This window comes from Macaca mulatta, chromosome 3, assembly GCF_049350105.2.
Source record: "Macaca mulatta isolate MMU2019108-1 chromosome 3, T2T-MMU8v2.0, whole genome shotgun sequence".
In the NCBI taxonomy this organism is placed as follows: domain Eukaryota; kingdom Metazoa; phylum Chordata; class Mammalia; order Primates; family Cercopithecidae; genus Macaca; species Macaca mulatta.
Genome location: NC_133408.1, coordinates 193,995,688 through 194,014,627, shown reverse-complemented (window position 1 = coordinate 194,014,627; position 18,940 = coordinate 193,995,688). Strand labels below are relative to the sequence as shown.

Here is an 18,940-nt window from a genome sequence, read left to right as displayed (position 1 = left end):
TGAAAGATGAAGCCAAACTTTTAAAATCCTGATTAAAATTATTGAATAAATGGCCTTGAATTGGCAATTATGGAAATCACCGCACTAGAAAATAATACACAAAATTTCACCACCCAGCAAGATTAAGTATTTTCACAGTTCAGTATTCACTTTCTAGCCTTTCAATATATATAGTTGTTAAACTAGTATATTGTATTCTTTTTAAAATTTAATACAATATCATAATTTTTTTTGTATCACTACATACCCTTCATAACTATTATTTTAATTAATACATCATATTTTATCTTTTTTTTAAAAAGTTATCTCATTTTCCTAGTTTCAAGTATTTTCACTATTGTATTAACAAGTAGTGCTGCAACTTTGTACATTTTAGATTATTATGAAGCATTCTCCGGAGCAAATAAAAATGCATCAATATTGTTACTGCTCCTGACATGTATTGCCAAGTTGCTTTCCAAACACCTGGAAGAATTTAAGTGATAAAATGAATGATTATATAAATCTTAACGCTTCTTGTCACCGCTAGCATTATCAATAAAAAGGGCCTAAACAGTATGAGTGACACAGGTCAATACAGTGATTCATTCTGAACTGGTGCATTAGGTCCACAGCACTATCAATGGAAGTTAAGCCAGAGAACTGTTCTTAGAAATTCTTAGTTTCCTCATCTTATAAAAGAAGAGTTTGAAAGACACAATCTCTAAAGACTATTTCAGCTTTAAATATCTAAATCTTAAGCACTGGTGAAACACTTCATCCTTCTGATAATTTTTGCTCCATTATGTTTTAAAAGAATTGGAGAGATGGTGTTAAATTTTTGTAAGAATTAAGTCCCCAAGAAATCTATTTAATTAAATTCAGCAAAATGTATTAAGGCTATTTTAAGTGTATTTCTACTGGAAAAGGAAGGAAGGAAGGAAGGAAGGAAAGAAGGAAGGAGAAAAGGAGGGAGGGAGGGAAAGCAAAAAGAAGTCAGTGTCCTGCTTAGAAGAGATAAATTCATGAGAACTTTAGGAACCAGGCAACCATTGGCCAAACATCCAAAGATCCAATTTTGGACCATGAGATATATTTGTGATGGTTCCTTTTTTTAGGAAAAAAGAAAACAAGATACATAATAGAACAAAGGTCATTTTATAAGATGTGCTAACTTGTTGAAAAGAGTCTTATGAGGAGCATAAAAAATAAAATAACATTGACATCTAAAATTGTTTTTTAAAGGGTAAAGTGTAATGTCACGGAATTTCTGCGACATCAAACACATAATTCAAGTAAAAGTGAGCTTAGGTTTGATTGTTTATTGATGTTTAGAATTCTGAGCGTGCCTCCTGCTGTAATTACCAGCTCTGGATGCCTCTGCCTCACTCTGGATGCAGGCTACCCCCAGCTTCAAGAGGGATCGCCCTCAAAACTAAAGGGGCATGGATTCCACTGTCTGCTGCTGCTGCCTGGACCCACGCAGCCACCCACATGCGGCAGCATCGTTGCCATGCTCCTCTGGACTTGGTCATCCTCTGTATCTTCCTTCATAGAACCACCCCACTCCTCCTGCCTGGGCCTTGAGCCCGACCCAGGCTCTCTGGTCTAGCCTAACGCTCTGGAATCCACATGTGGCGTATACCCACGTTCCAGCTGTTACATCTGTAATTCAGTCCTATGACACTCCTGAGGGATAAGACTGGACATTCAGACCTTGTGCACCTGGCTGGGGTCCTGCTGTTCCTGAGCAGAGCACGAGGCCAATGCCGGGAGGTAGATCTGAAGCTCAAAGTCATGACCCTAGCAGAGCACAATGCCAAGGCTGGAAGGTAGATCTCAAGTTCAAAGTCATGACCCTAGTGCTGAATGCCCCTCCACACCTCTCGCTCACGTGGATGTTTCTGGAAAACTGCTCAACTCTATTGATTTGTTACTCTAGAGCAGTCATTCATAAAACACATAGCAATGGAGCACCTACTATGTGCAGGTCATGGTGCTGAGCATTATGTGGGAGACAAAATTAAATCCCAAACAGAACCTGCTCCAGTGAGTTTAGAACTGGGCTGCGGTCTGTATAGCTGAGGAGAGCTGCTTCAGAGATGATGTGCTTGTGCTTTGGGGACAACTGTACCTTTATTTGATTCATTTTCTGTAGAAATGTAGACAAACACTTCAAAAATTTTCAAAAGAGGAAATGGATCAAGACATTTTGATAAATGTTTTCTAAAACTCAATTCTTAGCTACCATCAAATATGATATGCTATCAAATAATAAGGATTAAGAAATAGCCTACTATAGATACATATATATATCTATATATACAAATAATAAGGATTAAGAAATAGCCTACTATAGATACATATATATCTCTATATATACAAATAATAAGGATTAAGAAATAGCCTACTATAGATACATATATATATCTATATATACAAATAATAAGGATTAAGAAATAGCCTACTATAGATACATATATATATCTATATATACAAATAATAAGGATTAAGAAATAGCCTACTATAGATACATATATATATCTATATATACAAATAATAAGGATTAAGAAATAGCCTACTATAGATACATATATATATCTATATATACAAATAATAAGGATTAAGAAATAGCCTACTATAGATACATATATATATCTATATATACAAATAATAAGGATTAAGAAATAGCCTACTATAGATACATATATATATCTCTCTCTCTCAAAAGAACACCCCCCAAATTGTGAACCATAATATAATCATCATAGAATTTTAAATGTATACACATACAGAAACTCTTTTCTTTTTTTGAGATGGAGTCTCACTCTGTTGCCCAGGCTGGAGTGCAGTAGAACAATCTCGACTCACTGCAACCTCCAACTCTCAGGTTCAAGTGATTCTCTTGCCTCAGCTTCCCAAGTAGCTGGGATTACAGGCATGCTCCACCAAGCCCAGCTAACTTTTTAATTTTTAGTAGAGATAGCGTTTCACCACATTGGCCATACTGGTCTCGAACTCCTGACTTCAAGTGATCTGCCCGCCTCGGCCTCCCAAAGTGCTGGAATTACAGGCATGAACCACTGCACCTGGCCTGAACTCAACAATATAAAGTGTTTGTGGTATTGTGAAATATTTCATGATTTCTACCATTTAGAAGCACAATAAAGGATGACTGAATTAGTACATTTAGTCAAAAGAAATTGTTTGGGGGGAGGCAAGGTGAAATACCTCCATGAAAATACAGAACTTAGCACAAGTTCTGAATTTGTTTAATCACCAGCGATCTTAAAAGCTTTCTTGCTGGATTGACATAATGTTTGCAGTGATTTGCAGGCCCTTCTACCTACTTGTCCCATGTAAGAGCCAATCACAGTAAGCATAGGAGCAAAGAAGAAGCTGGAGGCAAACAGGCAGTGATCAGTTATGATGAGGGTCTGTTTTTACTGGGTGGGGAAAGAGAATGAGGTTATTAGAGGTTGTTTGTAGGGAATATTTTAAAATTCTGCTGACCATATAATTTACCAATTCCTTTCCATTTCTCAATCTGTTTAAGGCTGTTTTATAGACCAACTTAAAAATTACAGTTGGTCTCAGATTGCTTTTTATCATTTATACAAGCTCACAGCTTCTGGAATTCAAATGAGAAGAAAACACCTGATCAGTCACCAGGAAGGCAAGAGAACAGAATACGGAAGAGCTACTGCTCCCCATTCCCAGTCCAACGTCCTCCTTTGGGCTGTGGACGATCCTCCAAGCTCTGGCCCCTGTGGAACACCAGGCTTCACCTTCTCAGTACTTGCTCATGAAAACACACAGAGCATACACATATTCCATTGCTGGATCTCACAGAGTACCCACGTTCTGGGCTGGCAGAAGAAATCAGCTTTAATTTGGAGATAGAGCAATTGAGGCATGATAATTTTAAATGACTAAGTGGCTCTGTGGAAATTAAATCCAGATTAAATTAAATTAGAATGCAGACTGCTAAATGACACGTTTTTTGTTTTCTTTATTTTGAGTCTGTTGACATGAGCATTTAAATGTAGCTTTGAGAAAGGAATAATGAACCCATTAGGCTGTACACATTTGGTGCTTAATAAATGTTTATAAAATGAATGGAAAAATGACATTTTAAGGAAAAAAAAAAAGGATTGCATTACATAGAATAAGCCAGCAAATTTGTGAGATGAGGACTTTTCTTTACCCATGGTGGTTTCTGAAGTCACCTTATTAAAGGGGACTTGGCTAAAATAACTTCAGTTAAAATATATGATCTGTTACAAGCTATTGATTTTAAAACAAGAAGGCGGCTCACATTCATGTATTTCATTGCTAAGTGCTGCTGTTTTGTACAACACTGCCTTGACTAAACTGACATCCTCACAGGAAATAATAACATTCTGACATTAAAACGCACTCACGCTCAGCAACAGTCTGATCATTTTATCCTCTCTATTAATATTAGAAAACCATTTCTGCAACGTTAGTATTTCTAAATGAGTTGAATCAGATTCTCTTAAGGGAATAATTCTACCAAAGATGATTTTTTAATGCAAAAATGCAGGCACATGCATTTGTCCTAGGTCCTACTTTGCAGAATACTATTTCATTCAATCAAGTGATGGTTTTTGGAACTACGCCATCATCCAACAGCGCGAGGCCTTCCTTACACCTGCAGTCTATGTTAAGGGCAGCATCCACCTAATATTAAATCTCAGCAAACTTTTTAATAAAATGTATCTTTATGCAAAAGAAAAGAAACGGCAGTATTTAACTAGCAAGTTCCATGTTCTTTAGGAGGGAGAGGAAGGCAGCACAGTATTTCTCTGGGTCTGGGGTGGGGTGGGGTAAAGATGAAGCCATCTTCCTTCTCCCTGGAATGCAGGCTTCTGGGACCCGGCCTGAACGCTCCCTCAGCCATCAGTGAGCTGGGAGACTCATGCTCTAAGTCTGGGTTCAGTATCCTCATCTGTAAAACCAGGGAACCGATTAATTTTTTTTTTTTACAACCTCCTCTAATCCTGGATTATAGGATTCTAGGATTTCTGTGTTTCTGATTCATACCAGAGCCCTGTTATGATCGCTGTAACTCAGGATTCACAGCCTGTTTCAATTCTTGCTTTTTAACATAGATTTAACCTTAGTTCCGTCCTTTGATTTCCCCAGTGTCTCAAACAAGAAAAGAATCAACTGCTTAGAGTTGGAGATTTATTTATTCTAATAAGAGTCTGAACATTTTGTAAACAAACAAAACGTTAATTCTCTTTAAATTGATTTTGGTATATAACTTCTGTCAATGTTTCTAATACATATCTTTAACCACACATGAACATCAAATCTTAATGCCATTTAAATCTCTGGGGTCAGATACAGTGGCTCAGGCCTGTAATCCTGGCACTTTGGGAGGCCAAGACAGGAGGATTGCTTGAGTACAGGAGTTCAAGACCAGCCTGGGCAACATTGTGAGACGCTATCTCTACAAACAAAACCGAAATCAATTAGCTGGGCATGGTGGCACATGCCTGTAGTACCAGCTATTTAGGAGGCTGAGGTGGGAGGATTGCCTGAGCTTGGGAGGTCAAGGCTGCAATGAGCCATGATTGCATCACTTCACTCCAGCCTGGGCAATGAAGCGAGATCCTGTCTCAAAAAATATACATATATTTGGGAAAACAAGTTTTCCCAAATTATAAAGCAGTGGCATTCATATTGACTCAGTATTTGCTTTAACGCATAAGCATCACTTAATATAATTAGGGTAAATACAGTCACAGTACCTAAGTTAATACTTCCTATGCATGTGGAGATGAGCTTTTTTTAAACGGGATTGAGCAAATTCTCCTGAAGTATTCTACATGCATTATTGCAATTGTTCTGTAAATGTGTAAAAGCCTTAGGACTTTATCTTTTAATTATATATGATATGCAACACTTGTTCCCAACACCTGCAGAGAAATTTCCCGGACACTGAAAGAAACAGTGCTTTTATCTTATTAAATTAGTGTGGTTTCAATTTCACATTATCTTTGGTTGCTCAGCCTGTAGTGTTACAAGTTTATTGCTTCTCCTTGGCTATGCGAAAAGTTGAAACCAAAAGTCATTTTCTGCTTTATTGACTTGCAGGAAGAAAAACCGAAATTATCCTGGTCATTAAAGAGAGTACTTACAATTTTTTTGCCTTCTATTAAGACAGTAGAAGTATTTGTTTCAACATTCCACAGTCTCACTGTTCCCTTCTGTTCTCTGTAGATGAATTCTGTATCTGTAAGAGAGGAAGTAGAAAAAACCACGTGAAACATCAAAGAACTCCCCTCAGCTTTTGACGAATGCTTATGTAAAGTAAAATCGCTAGTTTTGAAAAAAAAGATAGGCTCCCACTCATCAAAGGGCCCTTTCAATATGGTGCAATACACCTAAATTTTCTTAATCCAACCTCACGTGATGCTTCTCTCCTACTTTACAAACTGACATAGAAAGCACAGGCGCACACCCAGAAAACCTTTGGAACAGCTAGAATGTTCTTGGGCAGGACACAAAGAGCAGATTAAGAAAGCAGCTATTCCAAGAGGCCAAAGACAACTGCTAGTAAAGGGACTAATTTCCTATATCCAACTTTGGAGTAAATCTGTATGCAGAATGCCTGCGGCCCATAGCCACATCCTGCAAAACGTGCTTTCCTCTGCTCCACAAGCTCCCCTAGGTGCTCTTGCTTGGAGGAGTTAGCTGCTTCGCTGCCGTGAATACCTTTGAATCTAAACATCTCATAGATGCTGAGTCTGGCCTCTTGTATATGAACAACCAAGATTTCAAATTTAGAAAATTAGGAAAAACGCTGACTCAAAATAGTATGCATATGGACACGTACTTATATATCTCCTATGAATGAAAGGGCATATTTCTGAAAGGTAGGGTTGTATTAAAAAAAAAAAAAACTCCCCAAAATCAATGAGATAAAAACACTCCAACAGAAAAAAAAATAGGCAAAATAAATACACCAAGAAATGTTATAAAACAAAAATAGTGAGTAAGCACATGAATAGACTCTTAAAGTCATGAACACTCTGATGATGCAAAATAAAAGCAGAGATAGGTACCATTTTGCAGCCACTACCTTCGAAGACAGTAAGAAAATTTCATACGGGAAAATTACTTCCTGAAATGTAGGGTTGTAGGTTGAGAGGCAGGGACCACAGTGGGGAGAAGGAAAACACTATTTTTCTGAGTGAAGGCAGTAACCTTGAGCCAGTTTGATGGTAAAGGCATTTCACATGTAATAGTTGATGACTGAAAAACATGATGCAGACTGGATTAATTCAAAAGCAGAAGTTGTTATAATTTAAGTATGTGTAGATTTTATGAGGAAAATGAAAGTCTATCACTATAATGAAAATTTCATCATCGACATGGACCTAGATCAATCTATTTTACGAATTATGTAAATTACATCCAAAGATTCAGTACTAAAGTTAACAGATGTTTAGGTGAAATTGTTTTCATTTATTTTCCTGGTAATACTTTCATGAACAAATCAAATGAGTCAATTTTTCTGTTTCTTAAGCAAACACACCAAGGTGCATCTATCGAATGAGCTATCTCCCATTACAAGTACTCACATGGAAACCTCTGCAATCATTTCAGTGAAGTTGCCCTCAAATAGCAAATTTTAGAATTTTTTTTTTTTTTTAGAAAGCACTTAAGTTTGTTAGTTATGTAAGTTGCAAAAAAGGTTACTACTTAATTATCTCCTTATCTCCCTTTGTTCACTAGCTTTTACTTTGAATGAATTTCTAAATATCAACTTTGCCTTCAGTGGATGAAGATTTATGGCCTTTGACCCCCGCTCAGGAGTTCCAAGTTCTCTGCTTTTACCCCACCCCCACATTACTGATCACAGTGAAACATAATGATTGTTTAAGAGTGTGCAGTGGGGAGCTGAACAATGAGAACACAGAGAAGGGAACAACATACACTGGGGCCTGTTGCAGGGGGGCAGGAGGAGGGAGAACATCAGGATAAATAGCTAATGCATGCAGGGCTTAATACCTAGGTAATGAGTTGATAGGTGCAGCAAACCACCATGCACACGTTTACCTATGTTACAAACCTGCATATCCCGCACATGTATCCCGGAACTTAAAGTAAATACATACATAAAAAAGATTATGCTGTACTACATTTGAGGTACATAAAACCTGCTTGTTTCAATGGAAACCAATGAGACCATTTCAGAATTGGAAGATATGATTGCTTTTCTTTCTCCTGAATTTTATCGTTCCAGTACTTTTAACAGTTCTATCACATGTTTATGTATCTTTAAATACTATGTTGTTTAGTTTTTTTTTGCATTTGAGCTTAATAAGATGATATTTACTGTGTTCCTCAGTAATTTATATTATATCATATTTCTAAGGTGAATATAATAGTCCATACTATCTTGGCTCTTAGTTCTCACTGATGTACACGACTCAAGTGTATATTACAATGGATACCAGTCATTCCTAGTTTTATTGCTATTACAAACCATTCTACTAGGAATACTCTTCTTTACCTCTTTTGGTACAAATGTACAAGGCTTTTGCTTCTCCTCTCCTCTCCTTTCCTTTCTTTTCTTTTTTCTTTTTTCTTTTTTGATGGAGTTTCACTCATGTTGCCCAGGCTGGAGTGCAATGGCACAATCTCGGCTCACTGCAACCTCTGCCTCCCGGGTTCAAGTGATTCTCTTGCCTCAGCCTTCCCAGTAGTTGGGATTACAGGCTTGCACCACCACACTGAGCTAGTTTTTGTATTTTCAGTAGAGACGGGGTTTTGCCTAGGTTATGGGAATTCTTAAACTTGCAAGTTATTTTCAAAAGTGGTTATGGCACTTTAACAGGCACCAATAGTGAATGAGTTCTCATAACTCACATCCTGTCTAAAACTTGCTATTTTCAAACTTCTTACTATCTTCCAATACAGTGGGTGCAAAAAATGGTATCTCTGATTTTATTTTGCATCATCAGAGTGTTAATCACTTTAAAAGTCTCTTCATGTGCTTATTTACTATTTTTGTCTTATTTTATAAAATTCATTGGTGTATTTATTTTGCCTACCTTTTTCTGTTGGAATGTTTTTATCTAATTGATTTATAAGAGATTTTTATACATCCCATATGAAATATTCATTAGTTTTATGTGTTGAAAGTCCATTTTATTAGTTGTGGTTTTCATTTTACATATAAAATATTTTGATAAACAGAAATTATTAATGTAGTAAAAAATGTTTACCCTTTGTGTTTGATATGACATAAATAATAAATACTTTCCCATTACAAGGTCATAGTAATATTCTCCTATATTTTTTCTGAAACATTTTTTACTTTTCCTTTAAAAAATAAAGGCTTAATTCACTGGAAGATGACATGAATGTATGGTGTGAGGTAGGAATCTAATTTTCTATGTTTATATCTATAGCTATTTGTTCCAGTACAATTTGAGAAGGTCATTATTCACTCTGTAAGATGTGATGTCATCAATAATATTTCAGCAACAATATCTGCAGTCATTGGGTCATATGGGACTTTCTTATGTGTTCACTGATGAGTTGGCTCATTCCTGCATCGATACTACACTGTGAAATTATGTACCTTTGTAGTACACCTTGCTATCTGGAAGTTTTCCCATATGATTTTCCTTCACGAAGGGTTTGGTGTTTCTTAGGATTTTGCTGTTTATTATACATGTTACATTCAGCCTGTTAAACTAGTAAAGAATTCTCCTGGGAAACTGACTGAAATTTCTTTCAGTTGAAAGCTCCATTTGGAGGAAATTGGACACCTTTACAACACTGAGTCTTCCTTCTGTGTACTTTGTCTGCCTTTCTGTTTATTTACTTTTTTCTTTTTAGCATCTTTCCATGAGTTTTTATATTTATCCATTGACAAAAATAACACAAAACATAACCTATCTAGAAATAAATCCACAAAGGATGTGAAAGACCTCTATGCCCCTTTATTGTGGATCATCTATTTCATCAGTAGCCCCAGGCAACAAGTGATCTGTTGTGTTCATTAGATAGGTTTGCCTCTCCTAGAATTTCTTACAAATAGAATCACACATTACACAGTCTTTTGTGTTTCTCTCCTTTCACTCATCATAATGATTTTGAGATTTATCCATGTTATTCCATGTATTAATGTTTCATTCCCTTATACTGCAAAAGAGTAGTCTAGTGGACTGATAGACTTCAATTTTTATGCATTCAAATTCATGCATTGGTGAGAATTTAGACTGCTACCAGATTGTAGCTATTATATTGTTGGGTCATATGGTATATGTTTGCACTTAACTTTATGGGAAACTGTCAAACTATTTTCCAAAGTAGCTATACCATTTTGCATTTCCACTATCAATTGTGTAAGAGTCACATGCACACCATTTTTTCGCTATCAGTTGGCAAAATCAGTCTTTTAAACATTAGCCACTCTAGCAGGTGTGTAGTGGTATCTCACTGATAAATAGTAATAATGAACATCTTTCCATGTGATTATGGGTCATTTGCAGGTTTTTTGCAAAGTATCTTAAAAAATTTTGTCCATTTTTTTTTTTTTTTTTTTACAATTTATTACTGAGTCCTTTAAACATTCTGGATATGAGTCTTTGTCTGAGATGTATTTTTTAAAAATTATTTACCAGGGTGTGGCTTTCCTTATTATTCTCCTAATTAATTTTTTAAACACTGGGGCCTGTCAGGGGGTGGGGGGCTAGGGGAGGGAGGATAGCATTAGGAGAAATGCCTAATGTAGGTGACGGGTTGATGGGTGCAGCAAACCATCTGCTGAGATTTTCATTCACTGAAAAACGGGCTTATGTTAATTTCTCTGCTGAGATTTTCATTCACTGAAAAACAGGCTTATGTTAATTCGTTGAGGATAGTTGTAATAGCTTTCAAAAAATCTTTGTCAGTTCCAGAAGTCTGTTCCATTTCCAGGTCAAACTATTAACTTCCTTTTATGTTGAGCATGTGTTCCATTTTCTTGGTTATTTGTATGTATATATACTAATTTCTGGACATTCTGGGTTTTGATATTATTTCCCAATAAATGTTATTTCCTTTGCTCTAGCAGGCAATTTTCTCTGCTAGGCTTATACCACCAACTTTGTTTCTTGGGTAGCAGCTTTATTGTTAGTGAAGATGTTTAACTTCTTTAGCTGACCTGCCTTGATTCCCTTCCACAGATACGATTCACAGGTCATTCAGCAATGTGGGAAGGCAGTGACTGGGGATCCCCTCTTTGAATTATTTCCTAACTTGCCCATTCTTCCTCTCGAAGCCTTCTCAAATCACCTGTCTTCTTCATTTCCAATGTTTCTGCCTTGGTTCTGATTGTCATCACCTTCACCATAGACTACTCCAGCAGTCTCCTAATGGGTCTCTCTCCTTATTTCCATTCTCTGTGCAGACAAAGCCATCTCTCTCTTTTAAAACTCCTTTTTATCCCTTTGGCAGAAACTATTTTGGTCAAGTTTCTTAGCCTGACATTTAAGGTCCTTCCAATTCTGGCCTTGGCCCCTCTTCCCATTTGAATGCCTATCACCCCAACAAAGCATCCTGAGCACCACCATGTCTCCCAGTCCTCTGCACTCCCTCATACTGCTCCCTGCACCTGTAATGTCCTTCTCCTACTATGGCCAGGTAAGATCTTCCTGGGATCTGCATAAAGGCCAACTCCCTTGTACAGTTTTCATGACTTTTCAAGGCAGGATTCATCTCTCCCTGATTTCAGTCCACACTTCATTCATCCTATTTTTTACTCATCACAGCATGATAGAGTTATTTGTCTGTTATAACTCTCTGTCTTCTGCACTAGAGTACATGATTCTCCAGAGAAGGGGCCACACCTTCCTGATTTTCTATCTCTAATACCTAGCATAATGACTGGTACCAAGTTAGAGGCTAAATATATGTATAATGAATTGAGCCAATTAATACTATCATAAGACTGATTCACCAAATATCTACCTTACATACAAAACAATGACCAGAACCACTAGTGTAAGAGTAACTGCTCTAGAATGAGGAGGGCCTGACGCAGGTGGAGTAAGGACAGAGGCATAGGCATGGTGTTTCTTTTTTGTCAAATTATACTTTTGTGTCTCTTCATGAGATTCAATTATCATTATTTTATCCTTATCATTGCAAAGCATTAAGATGTTACACAGGGGAGTGTACAGTGCATTTTAATGCTATATGGATAGGGAGATAAAGTTGAAAAGCCACGCTCAGTGGGAGTTCTAAGAAACATACAATGTCAGATTCCTAGGAGAAAATTTCCCAAAGGAAAGCTTACAGCACCACCAATTGCTACTTTTCATGTGCAATATATCTAGTGCTTTGCATTTAAAATATACCACTAATCTCATTTTTCTGTGTACTTATGCAATTCTTCAAGCTGAAAATATTACAGAAATGGAAAAAATTGCATTGGTAGCTAGGACTAGGAAGATAGTTTCTTTTTTGTTTTCAAACTGATATAAGAATAACAAATTATTTTTCTAACTCTCTCAATAATAAGATAAAATTCCAGTTATTTACTCATAGCATCATATATCAGCTGATTTTATATGTTGTTTACTTTTGCTTGACAATAATGCATTTTTAAAAAGGCTTTCAAAGGCCATGCATATGTTAAAAATTTAAATAATGTTATGGCATCTTATGGTACTGTAGATTCATTAACAATTGAGCTAACAGATCTCATTACTAAGTGTAATTTGTATATGCTGTTTGGTTTTGAAGAGTACATTAATCCCTGATTGTATAAATATCACAAAGAATCCTCACATAGTAATAGATTTTAATTTCTGAAACAAAGAGTATACACAATGAATGTAGTAAATTTTTCTCATATCATCTTTTAATTTTAAATAACTAGCAATAGAAAGTGTTCTATTGCTTATTTTATTTCTATCTATAATTTACTTGCATTTATGTATGTTCTGATAACAAAAGCATACGATAAACACATATCTTAAGACAGTCAACATCAATATTATGGTCATAAAATATTAATGTGTAATCTCTAGTACCCACATTGCAGTCTAGAAATACCATTTCCCATCAAATGAAACCCAGATTCTCTCTGTAAATGGCTAATTCCAGGTCTGTGACAGGCCATATCTGAGCCCAAAGGTCAAAATTTATTAGGACCATGCCAAAATGACTCAGAAGCCATCTTGGAGAGCCTCCCGCTGGCCAAGAATAGAACATTTGGAGCATTGATAAAACTAATAACTGCAAAAGATTAAAGCTCGTCAACTATGCATAAGTTATTGAACTTAAAATGATACTTAAAAAACAAACAGATTTGGAGGCTTATTTACTATTCTTTCTACTCTTGTTTAACATTTTCTATTTACAGTTCAAGAATTTTAAAAACATCATGCAGCTATAATGTAAATAAAGGTCTGTTGCACCGGTCTTTCATTTCATCCCTTTTGGGCTTCTGCCATAATTTGTTTATAGAATTAACCTGATATTTTGGTTGCAGGCTATTCGTGACTGTGTTTTCACCAGGTTTCTCCAATAATTACTGGGCCACAAGCTCCAATTCTGAACATTTTCCCTGCAAAGTCAGGAGCTGGGAGCCTAGGAACTCACAGCAGCCAAATGAAGGTCTTCAGTCCAGATGTAGATACACCGCCTCTCATGAACAGTGATTTTTCCTTTGGCTCTTAAACAGTAAGTTGTGTATGGCAAGTTATAAGAAGAATAAAAAATGATTAGAAAGCTGACATTAATTCCTACTGCCAGTTTCTTTTAGGAAATATGAGTGAAATGCAAATATTTTAGTTGAACCATATTTATAATCTAGAACCGTACTGCTAATATGTAGCCTCTAGCCACATGCTTCCATTAATATTAAAATTAATTAAAATTAAATAACATTAAAAATTTAGCTCCTCATTTATACTAGACACATTTCAAGTTCTCAGTAACCACATATAGCTGGTGGGTACTGTTTTGGATGCTGTGGGTATAGAATATTTCCAATACTGCCAAAAGTTCTTCTGGACAGCACTGTCTACGAGGTTATATTACGTGAGTATGTTTTATTTGGAATGTCTTAGTTTACACCACAGCCTATCTTTCACCTGGAAAAATCACCCTTCTCAGGCCATGGCTACCGAAGAGAACACCAAAGAATGTCCTTGAAGGTGGTGAGCAGAACTCCAGACCTTCCTCTTGCCAATAATGTCTTCGTTCTTAAAGATAATGAAGACAACCGTTGTGGGACAAAATAGGAAATCTTTAAATAGTTAAACACAAATTCCAGAATAACCCAAATGTCACAAGACCTTAAAAAAGAATGCAGGCTTATATTGTACCAGGAGCCTCAGTAATCGTCATCAGAATCAATGGATTGAAAAGTAGGAGTCTGAATGCCATGGAAATGCCAAAGGCACTTCTGGTTTTTAGGTTTTGTTAAAACTCACGATATTTAAAAAAAAGTACCCAACATGATAACTACATCCTTTTCTTTGGGATTATGAGAACTGCACACAGCCCTTTAGCATATCAAGGAAATACTACACATAGAGAGGGTGAGGAAATGTAAAAGAAATTATGTGCATTCTGCTTGAAGTAGATGAGTAACTCATTTGCATGAGAATATGCTTAGAAAAGGTAGGTGTTTCCAAAAAGAGAAATAATGGGTACGAGAAGCAAAACTCAGAAAAACAAAAAACAAAAGAACAACAACAAAACCAATAGACATTTTATCCATTAAAAAAATATTTACAATGTATGGGATACTCTGCTAGATATTTGGTATGCACCATGTGTTAGCCACATTCCCTGACTTTAATGAAACTTATCATCAGATGACAGTTACTGCATACTAGCTCTAGTAACATTCCGTGTTAATCACAGCACTGTGCTCTCAGACATAATTCCAAGTAAATAAATAATTCTGTTAATGTTATTAGGAACTAAGGTTTTCTGTAGAAGAGAAAAGAGATCCACATTTTTAATCATGGACATTCAGACCAGGTGCAGTGGTTCATGCCTGTCATCCCAGCACTTTGGGAGGCCAAGGCAGGAGAAGAGCTTGAGCCCAGGAGTTTGAGATCCTGAAAAATTAGATGGGCAACATAGCCAGACTCCGTCTCTTCAAAAAAAATAATTTAAAAGTTAGCTGGGCATGGTAGTATTTGCCTGTAGTCCCAGATACTCAAGAGGCTGAAGTGGAAGATTTCTTGAGCTCAGGAGTTTGAGGCTGCAGTGAGCTATGATTGCACTACTGCACTCCAGCCTGGGTAACAGAGTGAGACCCTGTCTTTAAAAAACAAAAGGAAATTCAGTTAAAATTTAAAGCTCTGTGATGTTGAATTGGCATCAGAAATATCAATAGGAACCAATGTTTCTTTATTGTTCAAAACTATATACTTGCTAGTCTAGTCCATGAAAATGGGCTAGAAGCATGATTATCCCAGACACCCAGATTTTTGTCTCTAAGTACCATTCTCCCTAAAATAAGCCAGGGATCCTTGAAAAAAATGGATGTTTCCAGGTCTGAGGTACACAGAGTATATTATAAAATCTAAAATATATTACTGGACAGAAAGCAAAGACCAGTCTGGGAGACAAGTGACTGAGAATGACATGTCAATAAGACTATGGTAGATTACAAAATGGCTCCAATTCTTCACCCCACCCTTTTCCATCTAATTTTTCAGGGCCTTTTCTCATGACTCTAGGCTCAGACACAGGACTAGATTTGGGCAATGGAATATCAGTAAATAGAAGAGGGCTGGCGCTTAAGAAGCTCTTGCACAGTATATTTGCTCTCTTGGGTTCTGCTATTGCCGTGAGACAAACATGCCTGACCTAGTGTCCTGGCCCAGGAGAAGGATCAAAGGCATGAAGAACGAACTGAGTTGCTCCAGTCATCCAAGAAGAGGCCACTCCAGATCCGCCAACATCCAGCTGGGTGTCCGGCCATGTGAGCAAATCAGCCATGAGATACGCGGAGTTCCCTAACCACCACCTGCTAACAGCCAGGTTTGTGAAAATGACTTATTCTATGTGTTCTGGAAGGTTGTTGGTTGTTTATTACACAGTACTCTGTGGCATTAGATTACTGATACAAGCACAGAAGAACCAGCTGGAGGGGCTGTCTGTGGTCAAAGTTAGGATTAAAAAGCGTGAGTCCACAGTGATACCCACAAAGCATTAAAGAAAACAAAACTGTTTATTTTCCATAGCTGAACATAACTATGATACCAACTTCTTAAACTGAAAACTAATAATTGAAAACAATTAAGGATTCAGCTGCCTGCTTTGTTGGTATTTCAGGTACACCAAATAGCCTGTTTATGAAGGAGAGTTCCACCTTTCAGAAGACTGTCAACTGGTAAGTGTAGAAGGGGTCATTAATTTGGAACATCACCACTTTGCAGCCCCTGTTGTAAAACTTGGTGCAGGTAAGGATCATCGATGGATGCTAACCTCTTTTGGAGAAAAGCTAGTGGGATATTATCCCACAGAAAATACACCATTCTCAACGGGAAAAACATGTTTATAATACAGAAATTTGGTGGTCCCCTCTTTTGCCCATTAGTCTCCCCTTCGAGTCACCAGTCGTGGGACAAGTGGACATTACAGATAGACATGTGAAATCACCTCACAAGAATGCAATCAGTCAAGTCCAGAATGGAGGAGAGCATACAATACAACTGGCCTAATCCAGGTGTATTGTGAAATAGTATATATCACAGAAAAAAGAGGAGCCATTCTACCATTAAGAGAAATTTAAAAGACATAATCAAGTACAATTATAATTTTTGATTTGATCCAAGCTTAAAGAAAACAAAAGTTATAGAAAATATTTTGAGACAGAATAAGGATATCTGAATATGGCCTGGGAATGTAATAATATTTGGGGATTATGGTCATTTTTGTCAGATATGATGATGCTCCTGTAGATGTATGGGAAGATATACTTTGGAGATGAATGTTTTAGTATTCGGGGATGAAAGAAAGTGATAGTATAATTTATGTTTACATATTTCCAGCAAAAAAAGAACTGATGGAGGACATAAAAATGGCCAAGGCATTGAAATTAATTGGTATTTGTACCAGTAATATAGGTGTTCACTGAAATATGTTTTCTACTTTTCTGTGGAGAGTACGGTACAAAGTAAGACTCTGTCTCAAAAAAGAAAGAAAGAAAGAAAAAGAAAGAAAGAAAGAAAGGAAGAAAGAAAGAAAGAAAAGAATGAGTTAGAAAGACCACAGTAATGTTTTCCTTCCTCCTTTCAAGAAAATATTTAAAATATTTCATTAAAAATGAAGCAGAAAATAAAACCACATAATCCCTGATTTCCAGGAATGTACAATAGGGTTGAAGCTCTTGTCCCTAGTACAGGCATCGATTGGGAATGACTCAGTCGGTGAGGAGCAGCCACTCAGAAGAGCCTAGCTGCTTCTCCCTGGATGATCAGGAAGGCGACCATGCCCTCCAGAGGTGGGTTATGTGGGGACGTCGGGTGGGGGTAGAATTGAGAAAGACTAAACTGTGAACAACTAACCTCGTGTTTAGGTAAAACAAGTACAGGAAATGGGAGATACCGAAGGTGGGAAGCCAGGGGTGCACACCCCCATAACACCCACTGATGGTACAGATGAAGACAGTTCAGGGAGCTCCTGAGCGGACGCTGCTGGGAAGCTCTACAGCAGGGCTGCAGTTTAGTACATAGGGTTAGGCTCGGAGGAGACAGAGTTCCAATTTTTTTGTTTTTAATTTTCCGTGTCTGGGTTTTCTTCTTTCTGGTTTACATCACAAAAATTGTCAGAGGAAGGCAATGTGGGCTCAAAAGAGGTACAATGGTTTCTTTCAAAAGAGCAAGTTTTCTAATGATATTCCTTTCCATTCTAAATACAAACAGCATTCAGCAACCCTGCCAGTAAGGGCTTAACCCAGGCGGTACAGCCTTGACATTTGTGAGACGTGCTCCCGAAACCTGGGGAATTCCCAGCTTCTCTAGGACTCTAAGTGAGATGTGAACATTAGAATTGTTGGCTGCTTAGTTAGCTCCCTCTGGCTCAAGGGCCTCTCGCAGGTCTCTTGATTCCAACTTACGCTGCAACTTTAACATACGTGGCAGGATAACCTGACTGGGAGGTTCACTACATCTGATTTTCCTGCAGGATCTTGAGAATAAGAATGAGTTAGAAAGACCACAGTAATGGCTTCCTTCCCCCTTTCAAGAATGCAACCAGGTACTGTATTTTGTAAGTCTGAGGGTATTAAGAGGCATTTGCTTTAGAAAACCTACACCTTGGAAACAAAGGTAGAGAACTGTCTGGGGCTGAAATGGGTAAGTGTATGTGGCTAGACAAAGAGGTAGGTTATTAAATTCTGTGAACTTCAAACTATGGTAAAATGATACCACAATATCTATTTTTACAACGTCAGTAATGACATAGACAAGTACTTTCAAAAAATAATAATCACAGATTGGAAATCACTTGGGAAGTAGCTACATTTCAAAGATGATTTTAGTGGCTTTCAATTTCACTTAATTTTTAATCGTAAGATCTGAGACTGCCCAATTTGTCTTTGATTAACGCACTGCCCAAATAGCTTTTAAAATCTTTTACATTTCCATTATTTTCCATTCAATTTTTATGTGCCTCAACAGAGTCCTGTTTAGACTTTTAAACAGCTGGTTACACAGAAACCCCACTAAAACAAGAAAGCCCCTCTTTCTGTATTTATTATTGTCAATCACCTGCTAAATGGTTAAGGAAAAAAAAAAAACCAATTTATTTGTAGAATTAGGATTTGTTTTTGCAAATTATTTTTTCACTTGACCCTACCATAAAAAATATATATATACAGTTAAGCAGGCTTTCAAATGTTTAGAGGGGTGAAGGCAAAAGAAAAATCAGCAAAGAATAAAAATCCCTGAAAATTTAT

At 36.9% G+C, this 18,940-nt stretch overlaps 1 protein-coding gene across 5 annotated transcripts in view; it reads right to left on the bottom strand.

The window, feature by feature from the left end:
* DPP6 (dipeptidyl peptidase like 6) overlaps positions 1-18,940 on the bottom strand; it is an 853,145-nt gene that overhangs the window by 339,776 nt on the left and 494,429 nt on the right. For all 5 annotated transcript variants that reach the window (XM_015135214.3, XM_015135213.3, XM_077997785.1 and 2 more), the window contains exon 4: positions 6,150-6,244. In XM_015135214.3, coding sequence (XP_014990700.3) covers positions 6,150-6,244 — 95 coding nt within the window. The remainder of the gene's footprint in view (positions 1-6,149; positions 6,245-18,940) is intronic.